At 42.0% G+C, this 13,706-nt stretch overlaps 1 protein-coding gene across 9 annotated transcripts in view; it reads left to right on the forward strand.

Moving 5' to 3' along the window:
• ndrg4 (NDRG family member 4) overlaps positions 1 to 13,465 on the forward strand; it is an 83,379-nt gene extending 69,914 nt beyond the window's left edge. For 7 of the 9 annotated variants that reach the window (XM_034195729.1, XM_034195731.1, XM_034195725.1 and 4 more), the window contains 5 exons: positions 2,116 to 2,163; positions 3,089 to 3,124; positions 3,392 to 3,443; positions 4,169 to 4,207; positions 10,333 to 13,465. In XM_034195729.1, the coding sequence (XP_034051620.1) occupies positions 2,116 to 2,163; positions 3,089 to 3,124; positions 3,392 to 3,443; positions 4,169 to 4,207; positions 10,333 to 10,487 (330 nt within the window). In that variant the 3' untranslated portion in view covers positions 10,488 to 13,465. The remainder of the gene's footprint in view (positions 1 to 2,115; positions 2,164 to 3,088; positions 3,125 to 3,391; positions 3,444 to 4,168; positions 4,208 to 10,332) is intronic. The other 2 variants (XM_034195728.1, XM_034195734.1) reach the window with 1 other exon arrangement.
• The last annotated feature ends 241 nt before the right edge of the window (positions 13,466 to 13,706 follow it).

Raw genomic sequence — 13,706 nt, forward strand, 5'->3', positions numbered from 1 at the left:
GCTCAATAATGAACTCCAGCTCAACCAACCATATCGTAAAATCTAAGTAATCATCTTGAAATATGACATTAATAATTGTAATATACACACATCTTATTGTGAGGTTGATTTCACATACACTACGCTACTCTTCAACACTACTTTGACTTTAGCTTGTCTACATACTCGAGCATAGCTAATTTAAATTAACCTTAGCGATGCATACAGTGACATACCTAATAAAATATCTCTCTAAGTTACAAGGATGACCTTATTTTACCAACCTCAAACAGAAGCCGGTTGTTCTACAGTATTATCCCACTTAACACTTCTCTATTACGTTTGAACTTGGAGGCTACGATTATCATTAACCCAAGCCTTAGCATTCATTACATTAGCTGATTAAAATCATAAACACATAAAAAAGTACACACATTTTACTTACCCTATTCATGCACCGTCTGTTTTAACCGCAGAGCGAGTCACAATAGTCCGATATATAAGCATGAAGAACAAGCAAACACGGCAGAGTTCAAGTTATGTTCCCCGGATGAGCTGAGCAGGCAGAGTCCCTGTAGCATCACGGAGCTGCTAGCAAAGAGACAGGAAGCTAACAGCAGCAGTCACTGGATAGAGCTGTAATGTATGCATAACTTTAAGGCTTAATATGAATTAAACACATGAGTTGAGAAAAGATTCACCCCCCCCCCCCCCCACAGTTGTCATGAAGGGGGAATCTTACGGAGCCCCCTAGGGCAGTGGTTCCCAACCTTTTTTCCCAAGAGCCCCCCCCAAATGACAATGATTGATCCGCAAAATTAGAATTGGTCAATAACTCAGCTCAGAGGGACGTGCGTGTCCCCTCGCTCTGAGTGTTCTCTTGAGGTGTCTTTCACTTATGTGAAACCCTTTCCTATTGCCAAGCACTGATGTTATATCTTTATATTTTAGGCCAAGCTCAAAGTAAAAATCGATGAACCGCTCCATTGTTGTGGTTTCTGTGCAGGGACGCGGGAAGGGGGGTGCTGAGGGGGCTGCAGCACCCCGATCTGTTGGCGGAGAGTTGTAACTGCAACGCCAAAAAGTTCACTAAACAAATCAATACAAAAGTTTTATTTTTAGTTACTATTTTTGAGTTAGCATTTTAGTGTAAGCAGTCTATAAAAAGCTTCACTATATAAGAGAAAGTGATAATGTGGTGTGCTTCTTCTGTTGCTCTGCTATAGAAAAGAAGCTTGTCAGTGCAGACAAGATCAGGGATGGGAGTTTTGTGAAAGCAGGGTTTAACAACTGGCGAAAGGCAGGGGAAACATTTAGGGAGCATGAGAAGTCCCATCAACACACAGGCCGTCAACAAACTGGCAGCATTAAAACGAACACCCATGAATGCGCTGCTCTCACAAGCTGTTGCTAAAGACCAAATGACTGCATTTAATATGACATTATGTATCACGCAGACCCCTCGCGGATGGGGCCTCATTTTGCGAAGGGAACCTCCTTCCTCTGAAGCGGCGCACCTACAGTGTAGCGCGCCACAGTTTCGCCGCTGCAAGGCTCCACTAGCACCCTCCCTCGTCCCTGTTTCTGTGTTGCCAAACTGACCCGGAAATACATTGAGCTAAATGAAAAGTTTAGCTCAAAGGTTTTCAAAGATAGATTTTTTTTTTGACCAATTTTTTTGTTAATCTCCATGTCCCCTAGGGGGCTCCGTAGAATCTAACTATACAAAGAATAAGAGTTTTCGAACCACGATGTAAACATGTTTATTTCTGCTGTAAAGTTGGGCATTTTAACATGGGGGTCTATGGAAATTGCTCTCTTCTGCAGACTGCTCCTACTGGCCACTAGATGAACTGCAGTTTGAGGCACTTCCTTATAGGCTTCCCGGCTCTGCCCCAGAGTTTGCCGCTTGGTGTGTGCATGTGTGTGCACATCTGTCTCGGTGCGTGCATGTGTGTTCACACTGCGACGGCTGGAGTAACTCATCTCTGCAGCACACTGCAGTATCTGGGTCACACACTGAACGTAGCAAAAAAACATCCACACTCTCATGTGGAGCTCCATTAAGCTAAGAAGTGTTTTGATGCTGCAGCTTTTTGGCTCATGTTATTCAACATGCTGTTTTTTGTCTTCCAGGTGGAGTGCAATTCCAAACTAGACCCGACCAACACCACCTTCCTGAAGGTAACAGTCTGTGCTCAGCTCACCTGCAGCGGCTCCATCCTGACACACGTCTGATTTATAGTGCAAGCACAACTTCACCTTTTCACACCCAAAAATAAATGAAATATCAATCAATCAAACTGTACCCATTACACAGGTTGCAGATTAAAGTGCATTACAGATGTATATGCCGGAATTAAGACAGAAAATAAATAAATAAAATAAAACAGAAAAATGTCTTTTAAACTATTTTACAATTGGTAACCACACACAAATATTCCTGATTTACACAATATGATGCTATATAAGTGCTGAATTTTAAAATGGTAACATTTTACGCTGACATGTTAATAGTATGGTTTGGTGTATATTCTTCTATAATTAGTTTTATGCTAACTAGTCTTATTGAAAGAAACTCTTTTGTCACACAGCACTTTGACCATAGTGCTGATCAAATAAGACGTCCAATGAAAGCACCAGGTGTACTTCTGCAACAAGTTCATACAGTGGCCTTTCCCTTATTTAAGAGACAAGAAACTCAATTAACTCATTAAACGGACTCTGAAATTAGTTAGCATCTAGCCCTTTCCTCGTCTAGAAAACATGCCTGAAAAAATGTATGAATACATAGGTTAAAGAGATTTTAAAAGTGTGTTTAGTGGCATAAAATGCTGTATGTCAGTAAATACCAAAAATCTTGGCAAAAATCAAAATTCCACTTGGTTTTGTCCAAAAAACGCCTGTTTGCCAACAAAACAATGACAATTATGTTATTCATACTGTGATAAAACTTCAAAGATTTACAAAAAATGTAATGAGTTAAGTTAAGTTAACACGAGATAATGTTGTTTAGTTAAGAGGCAAGCAGAGAAAGCATGTGTTCATTTTAGTCTAGTTTTGAGCTATTAGCGGTTAGCTTCATGCTGCGCTCTCTCCTCTCTTGTAGATGGCTGACTCTGGAGGACTTCCCCAGCTCACACAGGTAACACACACACACACACACACACACACACACACACACACACACACACACACACACACACACACACACACACACACACACACACACACACCACACACACACACACACACACACACACACACACACACACACACACACACACACACCTGCATATTTTACAGGCTGCCATAAAATCAAATGAAATTGAGAAAGAGCATGAATGCATCATCCATATTTGACATGTTTATCTCCATATTCAGTTAAATGAAATGTTGTGTTGTTTTCCAGCCTGGGAAGCTGACTGAAGCCTTCAAGTACTTCCTGCAGGGAATGGGCTACAGTGAGTATCCACAATGAGACACTGATGTTAGCGAGTGACAGAGTGATTTCAGAAAATAATTCTCTTAAAAAGCAATTTCAGCAGAAAATATTAATGTTGTCATGTGTGCAGGCTTGGGAGGTATAACGGATACGTATTCGATTACATTAAAAAAAAAAAAGTAATCAGATAACTGTAACATTTAGAAGAATCCGGATACCTGTATTCGTCCCACAGAGGGGAAATGTACATTGTTAAAGCAAAAGTGAAGAGCCAAAGACAGCAAAATATGAATTAAGAAGCGTGCATAACATATTAAAGAGAAAAGTAGAAATTACACAATTTACATTTTGGAATAAAGATCAATATATAATAGGTAGTCGTACTGAACACATTTTATTCATGGTTTATATTTAGGCTACTTTAAGTCTTCTTTATTTTAACTACATTTTTTTTGTATGAAACACATTTTCTACATACACTTTATGTAATTTATTTTTTCTTGTTTTTATTTGCATTAAATATTGAGGTAATCCAAAGTTACAAAAGTAATCAGGTAACATTCCCTATATATTTGTGATACTCTGATTAGGTTATTGATTACATTTTTTGAGATGTAACTAGTTATATTAACGGATTACATTTTGAAGTCACCCTCCCAAGCCTGCTTGTGTGTGTGAGTGTGTGTCAACGAGGGTCATGAGCTGTGTTAATCTTCCCTCTGTCTTCCTGCCCCGTTCTCTCAGTCGCTTATGTGAAGGATCGGAGGTTGAGTGGAGGGCCAGGTACTCCCCCCGCCTCACGTCTGACCTCATTTGCTGCCCTCATTTGCTGCCCTCTTATTGACTTTGGCATCTTGAACATTTATTTTGATTTACGTTGGTTATGACTACAATATGTTGGGCTGTTATGAAATCCTGCTAGCATTACTAATATATATTTTTTAATCTCAAGGACGTTAAACCCCATCATTGTTTTATAAAAAATATTTTTTCCAACAATGGAAAAATATAATCCCCTGACCTCCCCCTCCCCCATTCCTTTGCTACTGCATCTCCAATGCTGCTCTTTGCATGGCCTTCAGCTTCGAGCACAGCCTTTTGGTCTGAGTTTGTAACTAATGATCATGTCTTTAAGTTACTAGCAACAAACTATAAGACAAGTTGAGGTTTTAAACACATCTGAACACTAAATCTAGTTCTGTAATAAAACTGCTGACTGAACACTATTTAAAAATGTATTTTGCCCTCAGGGTTAAGCAGATTACTCGTTAAACTGCTGTCCCTAATGCACTGAAAACAGAATACAGTATGAAACACTCTAAGTGTATTTCTAATGGTGCGTTCAGACCGGACGCAAAGCAAATGACTCAAATTAAATGTAAAGTCAATGCAAAGGCCGGAGATAAAAGCAAATTGATGCTTGGTGGCGCGAATGACGCAGCGTGACTGAAGCTAGCTTCATATGCGATAATTTGGTGTGGCGCGGTCCCATGGAGAATCTCCACCTGTTGGCACTGACTGAATCAGAAAACAAAATATCAGCCGCTGGCTGCGGGCAGCGACACACAGAGCTTACAGTTCCTTATATCTGAATAGAAACTGGAGAAAATTATATGTATATAAACCACAGACTGTCTGTGGCACTGCAAATGATTTCAATTATATTTCTGTTTGTATGACGTTGTGAGTGTGGACGCAGCAGCTACAACGGTAGCCTAGCCGGATTGATCCAATCTCCATTCGGAAAACAGACATTTAAAAAAAAAAAGTTCTGCTGTTCACGTTCACACTTGCCAAAGCATTCATTCATGGTTTTTACTTATTGGTATATATGTAGTTATTTCTGCATCATTGTTGACGTGTTATGTAGTGCGATCAACCCTGAGAGAATCTTTGCTTCATGTCCGGTGTTAACAGACCATTGAGATAAAGGATGGAAAAAATACATATATTATCACAGGATTCAAATTAATGATCAATTCAAGGAAAACTATTTTAATTGTGAAGCTGGTAATGGTGGAGATAACTTAAATTAAGTTTTTTATACCTCCAGGTATCTTAATCCATTACAATATTCCATCATAGTTCATTTCATTTAATGTTTGTATTTATAATATGAACCTGCAAATAAACTAGTAATTCATCTTGTCAAATAAACAAAGAGATGAAACATTTATTTTATTTCAAGTTGTGTTGGATTACTATGAGGAACTTGCATAAAATGAAAAAATTAGTAAAGTATAAGTACCTACAAAACTGAACTTAAGTATAGTACCTGGGTTAATGTACTTAGTTACTTTCCATCACTAGTTCTAGTTCTATAAATGAGGCCACGTTTACACGGAGACGCAACGGGTTGTATCCGCTACAGTTCTCTATCGTATGGACGGTTCGTCCACACGAGGCCGTAACGGAACCGCGGAAACAAAGCCCTCAAACGGTAACGGGTCCCAAGGTGGGTAGATCTGCGAACGAAACGCTCTGGGGGGGCCCAACGGCTCCGTGTGTACGTCCTATACGCAGTGCTTGAATTGGAATGAAAAAGGTGCCAGTACTCTAAAATCAGCAACTTTTTCAAGTCAATTTTATATATACAGCCCACAAACAAGAATTTGGCTACTATAATGCTGGTGGGTTTGTCTCTTTACTACTGTATATTTTAGAAAGGTTCACTGTACTTAACATTTTTTATGATAGGCAGCGGATAGGGCTAAAGCTCAGTAAGGTCAATATTAACTGAAAATATAGCAATCAAAGTCTAGATCTTCTGCTGAAGACACATGAAGCAGAGACCTTTCAGGTGAGAGCCCCTCTGGTGGTGTTCAACATTAATGACAAGGAAACAAAGCTCTGGTCAGAAGCATTTTTTATAAAAGCTTTAACAAAATTAAGTATTTCTGTACATTTTGAATGCAATCTAACTTTCCAACTCAGAAAACGAAAAACGAAAAAGTGCCAAAAGTCTTCTCACATGGCTGAGCTGCTTTGCAATATACTTCACCACTGAAGAATACAAATATGTATAAAGTAAACTATGATGCAATCTAACTTTCCAACTCAGAAAAATGATAAAGAGCATGAACAAAGAACATGTAAAAACAAATGCAAAATTTGCACAATCTAAAATGAGAAACTGTAACTGCAAGTAACAAAGTCTGAGCCATGGTAAAGAGTTACATTGAACACCAAGCTGATCAGATAACTCCCTGGTTGGTCTGAAGTCCTTCTATCTCCAGGATCTGTACAAATCGGCACATTATGCCAAAAGTCTTCTCACTGGGTGAGCTGCTTTGCAATATACTTCACATTGTTAGAAAAGGCTCCAGAAGGCCTTGGGAACATCAGTATCAGGGGCTGGAGCTGGACAGGCTCTTTCATCAGCACTTCTCCTTCCCTTTGCCAGCCAGGACCTCACATACTGTTCCAGATTGAACTGTCCTAGTGATGGTCCATTACATTTAATGAAAACCAGGCTGGACAGTCGGCTGACAGAGAGAGCATTCCTTTTTGCAGTAAGGATATCGTTCATGCAGCTGAATGCCCGCTCACACTCACTAGTGGAGACAGTGATGGTTCGGACTGCTTTCAGTAGAGGCTCCATGGCAGCAGGTGTACGGGATGCCCTGGTTTCCTTGTATTCGCGAAAGCCCTGAACAGTCTCTCTTCTGTCCACTTTCAGCACTTCGCACAAACGTAGCACCTCTACGTCCCCATACTGTACGTCTAACTCCTCTTCAGGCCAACTTCCAGGATGGATAACTTTCATGTCCTGGATTAGCTGATTGTCCCGGGCCTCCCGGCCATGTAATGGGATTTCTCTTGTGCAGACATGATAGGAGGTTGTGGAAGTCATTCTGTGTCTCAGATTCTCTACCATACTGCGGAAAAACTGACCTGCATGAATCTGTACAAGCCTGCCATTCTCACGCAGGGCAACACCCTTGAAGGACTTCTCAGCTAGAGCTGTATGAACTGTAGTCATGTGTGGGCCAGGCATGGTGACCATGGATTCAAAAACTCGTATTTCTCGAGTTAAGAGCCTATCTGCTGTAGGCAGTGTCATCTCTCTTTTTTGGAGTTGCCGAGAGAGGTCGCTGAGCTCTGTGAGCGCATCGTACATCAGTCCCAGATTGCTGACAAACGTTGCAGATGTGAGCACATCATCCAGGCCCTTGTACTTTGCTCTGTCTCTGGAATCCCTGCTCGTGTCGTTTGCAGCATTTGTGAAGTGATCATGAAGCACTCGGTAGTTTTCCCAGACTGCTCTGACGCTCCTTTCACTTGAAGCCACCCAGCGGATGGACAAAACACGCCCTATCACCAGGAGACGCTGTCCGACTGCTTGCGCACACTGCGCTAACTGCCTCTGATTTTTGGGGGAGGCATGGAACAAGGAATAGAGTTTGTCAAAAAAGATCTGGAAATGATTGAGCCCTGAGACCTCCTTGACCACATCCCCAACTGCCAGCTCTAGACGATGATTGGAGCAGTGCCACACAAACAGGCTTGGGAATTTACTACACAACTGGGTAGCAACGCCTGTTCTCTTCCCTAGCATGACTGAAGCCCCATCACATGCAAAAGAAACGAAACACTGACCTAAAAAGTCCTCGTTAAAATCTCTTCCAAGACACTCCATTAACGCCTTTGTGATGTCATCAGCCGTTGTTCCATCCAACTCGATCAGCTCCCAAAAAAACGTTTCGGGCTCAGCATCAGCTAATGCTGAGCGTAGACACACAACAAGCACCGTTTTACCACTAATAGTGGTAGATTCATCGACCAAAACACAGAGTTTTCTTTGGTTTTCTGTAATGTCTTTTGCCATTTTTTTCTTCAGCTCATGAGCTATGTGGTCGATGATTTCACCACAGGTTTTATTGGAGTGCAAAACCCTGCCCACGTTCAGCCCATTCAGTTTCTGTACATTCAAATCAATTGGCATGTCTGTGAATGGCCGGCTATGTTTGCCAATTTTATATGCCGTTCGAAAAACTCTGATAGTGGTGTCTAATTCAGATTTATGCATAGACTGCACTTGATGTTGAATAGTTTCACGTGAAGCAGATGTAAGGATGTCAGCAGCTTTTACATGGGCTTGTGATTCTTTATGTTCTTTGATTTTTTTTTCTCAAGCTAGCTTGTTGTTTGCCCTTGTCAACACCGAAATGAGACACTGCACACTCACCCCATTCAGTTGACAGTTTCAGTCCTTGTCCAGTGTGTATTCCCAAAGATTTGACATCTCTGCATATCCGACATCCTAGCTTCTTATCTTTAAGAAGGAGCCATGCATTGGTCTTGCAAAAATATTGCACCTGGTCCGTTGTCCAGCAGTCAGGTGCATCGCTTTGCCCGGTGTTGGTGGTGGCAGTTGCGCCAGCAGCAGCTAACGTTAGAGGCTCTGGAGGAGGCGGCGGAGCTAGTGCTAATGCTAATGCACTAGAACTTGGAGCAGGAGGATCAACCAAAGAAAGCTCCCCATCACACACAATTTCCAACACAGGCACAGCATTCTCTGTATTTGAAGTTTCTTCCGGCGACAACCGCTGTCTTTTTGCACTTTTATTAATCCACGCTAACATTTTAGAAATGCTAATTTGTGAAGTGACTTGCTTTCCTTCTCTCGGGGGCGTGCCTGCTCTGTTCTATCACTCTACATAGCCACGCACTGGGTGGGAGTTGCACTGCATAAACACAACACACGTGCATCTAGGTATGTCAATTGTAAAGCATTAAAACATGGTTTTACTAACAGTTTTCAGTATGTTGTTACTTCGGCATTATTATTATTATTATTATTTTGAAACGTGTATTACTATTAAATCACGGTCAAATAGGTTAATTTTGACATAGTCGTTTCCACCACAGTATTTACATGGAGAAGATAAGCCCCGCCCCCTCTCCAGCACGTTCTGTTTGAATGACAGGAGTAAACAGCTGACAGCCGCTGTGAAACTCCAGCGGTTAGAGCGATGAGAATGTCGGTTCGGCACCTCATGACGCATCTACTGAGTACCGGGCGGCTGTATATATATATATGGATGTATAATAAGAACGGCGGGAGAGTGTTGAGTACTGGCACGGTGCATGAGTACCGGAGTACCGCCAGCATGCCGGTACTGAGCAAGAAGTGCCGGTACTCCATGGGTCAGAACCAGAAGTGCCGGTACTGCGTACCGGTGAGTACCGGCCCAATTCCAGCACTGCCTATACGATCATTTCCTGATAATGACAACGCCATAGCCCCACCTCTCCTGCTCACCCCCGCGTCACCCGCGTTATTGCTGATGTGTTTTCGCCAACAACCTCTGCCGCACACTGCTGTAGCATGGTCAGTAGCTACTGTCTGCTACTGACCATGTTGTTAGTGCAACATCTACTGCTCCTCTACCACAACCACCAGCAACAAGTGGACATGGAGAACTACATGAACTACATGTTGCTAAATCCACCACGGAGAATAAACAGAAGGGCAACCAGGCAACTACGGCAACCATGCTCGGGGGGTCTTCTTCGCTGCTTTTGGTGTATTTTGTGGTGGAAGTACAGCGCCACTTACAGGTCCGGCATATGTACTACAGCGTCTCCAGCGGGTCGAGCGGTCTCGTGTGGACGAACATGTTTCTTGAGCCGATACCGTGTGGACGGAATACTTTTTTGATATCGACTAAGGTTCGTTTTCGTTATCGTAGCCGTGTAAACGTGGCCTAATTCATTGTATAATAAAGTCCCAGCAGTAACAGAGTGCATGGTGCTGTCACTGACAGCTTCATCCATCAGCCGTTTGTCACCAGCTACTCAAAGGGATATTCTTTACATTAGCATGTTCTCCCAGCATCTCAAAGTATCAACTAATAACACCTTTTCCCCCACAATGCAATGCTGAATTATTTTCTCTCCCGCAGTGCCCTCGGCCAGTATGACCCGCCTGGCCCGCTCCAGGACCACCTCCCTGACCAGCGCCAGCTCGATCGACGGGTCCCGCCCCCGCGCCTGCACCCACTCCGACAGCACAGAGGGGGTGGGCCCCGTCACCCACACCATGGAGGTCTCCTGCTGAGGAGTCACAGAGAGAGAGGGTGGGAGGGGTAGAGGGGGGGGGGAAGAAGCAAGATGGAGATGAAGACACAATGGTGGGGTTTGAGAATCATGAGGGATGAAGGTGTCTCTGTAGTCAAACATCGTATATGGTAGAAGCAGCAACAGGAAGCCCTCTCTGCTTCATCCAACCCCTCCAGATCCTTTTATCTGACATCCCCCCCCCACTGTAAAATACCATACGTGTTGCTACTAAAACCCCAACCACACCTTTTAATGTCACTTCAAGATTTAGGCAACTGTTTTTGTTGTTCTTTGTGTTTTGTAACGGATTATTTGCCTGCCCCCCCCCCCCAAACCTCCACAAACAAAGGGATGTAAATGAGTCAATCCACACAGCAATATGTGTAATAAGCTACTGTTTATAATGTGAAATGGGGAGTGGTCAGAGAAAGTGAAAGTGCAGGACCTAGAAAGGAAAGCAGTGTTAAGCATCAGTGTTTTACAAGCAGGGTATTCTTCTGTTGTCGTATGGATACAAAGTAAACTCTCTCTGTGTTGTTTGTAACAAATAGTTCTTCTCTTTATGAATGCGTGTCAGAGTGTGTCCAGAATTAGACAGATAACAGAACACAGCCTAGCGTAGCCGAGTGCACCTGTAGTGCTTAGAGAGGATGCTCTCTTAGTCTAAGATCATAGCTAGAGTTCACAATGCAGACATTAAAGCTGCACTTGGTAAAAGTTTATATCCAATTTACGCTGAAGAAAAAAAGTGCTATCATCAGCATACTGTACATGCGATTCAGGCCGCCATTCGTGACTTCCCTGAGACCACTTGAGGTGAATTGGGTTTTGTTTGATGAAGAGACAAATCTGTCTCCTAAGAAGAACTTAAAAGTGGTATCTTCAGAAAACGCTCTGTTCCATTTGGTCTGATACTGATTCGTTTCGGCCCTTTGGAGCCGTATTATTGCTGAGTGCAGCTTTAAACTATGTGTTTCACATTTCTAATCCAATCCACTATGTGAGTATAGGCTAGAATAAATACTAATTAGTGTATGCATGTCAACGTGAAGGTTTATCTTAACGCATTCTAGTTTTTGAGCAGTGTTTAGTGTTAGGGCATCATTCATTAGCAGTGTACAGTATTAGTTAAATAGAGCCATCATCAGTATCTAACTCCATTGCAGCGGTCCTGGCCGTAGTCGGCTCTTTGTGGTCTCTAACATGACAATCACACACTGACCCACACCAAACCAGACCAGGGGGGCCGATGCCGGAACGGACCCACCCACCCAGCTCGGGTCGCCACCAAATAACTCACAGCGCCCAGCTCTCTTAGTGGATATACCAAAGCTACCCCGACCCCACCACACACACACTATCCAACCAGAAACATATTCCCATGCACACACACACCCATATGACACCTATGTGGGCTTTGCTTTGTAAGGGAACTACGTTAAAGAGTGAAACATAAAGTCCATCGCTATATGGTTAGTTTGTACTTTGATGTGATGTGTAATCTCCCTAGTAAAGCACATCAATATTAGTATAGTTTTAGATTAGTAGAGCTGTGCACTGTTATCTGCTGTAACACTGGACCCCCCTGTCGATCAGTTTTTTCTGATCTATTTTGCTTAGTAATGTACAGTATGCATACACCACAGCCACAGTCTCCTGTTTCAACTTTTACAAAAGAAACCTTCGGTCCCCTGTCAGGAGGGGCGTAGGTAGCCTGTAAGGGGCGGGGCTATCTGGAGCCATTTAGGCACCAAGCTCAGAATGTAGGGCAACCCCCAGCCACCTTCAAAAGAAGAAACCCTTTCCCCTCAAAAACGCGGTGCCCCGGCTTTTACAGGCAGACCCAGTCGCACCCTAAAGGGCTATCAGCTGAAGTCACTTTTTAAAATGCTCGTAGTGTTTGTTGTGTGTAGTCTTTTGTTACCTAAACACAGAGAGAGATTCTGACGTGAAAAATGGGGAATGAATGTGAGAAGAATGTGATGTTGATTAAGCTGAAGAGATTATTGTTGAATCATTTGAAATATCCATGAATTAAATAGTTAAACTAGCCTGACATTAAAGAAGAGAAGATAAGTCAGATCAAGCGCCTCACACTGAAAAAACTGAAATGTTGACTTTAATTAAATGTATTGTGTCAACAGATTTCATATGTATGTATTAAGTTAGTTGAAAGTATTATATTAAGTTCTACCTAATTGTTTTATTTCAACTTAATATTATTGCCTTCAACTAACCTTTCATTTTTTTCAGCGCAGTTACTAGACGTATCCAGTCATGTTTTCTCTCTTTATGAAGCTTTTCTCTGCCATATACACTTTGGTTTCCTCCTACTCAACCTTTACCCGTACTGCCTGGGGGGCTCCTGAATGTATTTTGTCCTTTTTCAAAGTGCTGTACAGTATTGCCAACCTACGCCTCTCAGAACCCCATACCATGTTTTGCACTCTATCCCTGCTTTTTTGACATTTAAACCTGTTTATGAAAACCCTGCTCTATGAATAGTGTGGAAGCTCCTGTCAGCTGGCCGTTTGAACAGACCTTAGTTCTCCTCGCACTTGTAGATACTTTTATTTATAGAGCAGGTTACCCGAACACTTTAACACTTCTGTAATGTGAAGGAAACGTTTGTCTGTTCTTCTTTCCTTGGAGTTCCTTCTTTTTTATAGGCAACCATAGGATGTTACTTCATCTTGGTATTATAATATTGTGTTCTTCTAATATACTTCTTCATTATACTGCCATTATGATTGATTTGTATTAAGCAATACATTTTATTTTGTTGGTTGTTTCATATTGTGGGAGTCTTCCCTCTCAGTTATTCTATTCATACCAGTACATTGGCTCTTACCTACTTTGCTGTCATTCAGATGTGTAATGTAAGGTTTAAAATATGTTATATACACATAAAGTAAGCTGTCTCTGTCCATGTACTGATAAAGTAACAAGTAAGAAATAAAGACTTTACGTCTAGAATTTGAGTCAGCTGATCATTTGACATCATCATGTTGACATTTGTTTTTGAAGATCACATATTCTGCTCATTTTCAGCTTCATATCAGTATTTAGTGTCTCTACTGGCTCTGTTGTGATTGGTCAACCGCTAAGAGATGTATCACATACAATGTTTTAAAGCGCTAGCTAATAGAAGCACAGGTGTTACATCGTGATGTCACTATGTGACAGAAGTAAACAAAGGAGTCCAATCTGCAGTGAA

This window comes from Gymnodraco acuticeps, unplaced genomic scaffold (assembly GCF_902827175.1).
Source record: "Gymnodraco acuticeps unplaced genomic scaffold, fGymAcu1.1, whole genome shotgun sequence".
Classification (NCBI taxonomy): Eukaryota; Metazoa; Chordata; class Actinopteri; order Perciformes; family Bathydraconidae; genus Gymnodraco; species Gymnodraco acuticeps.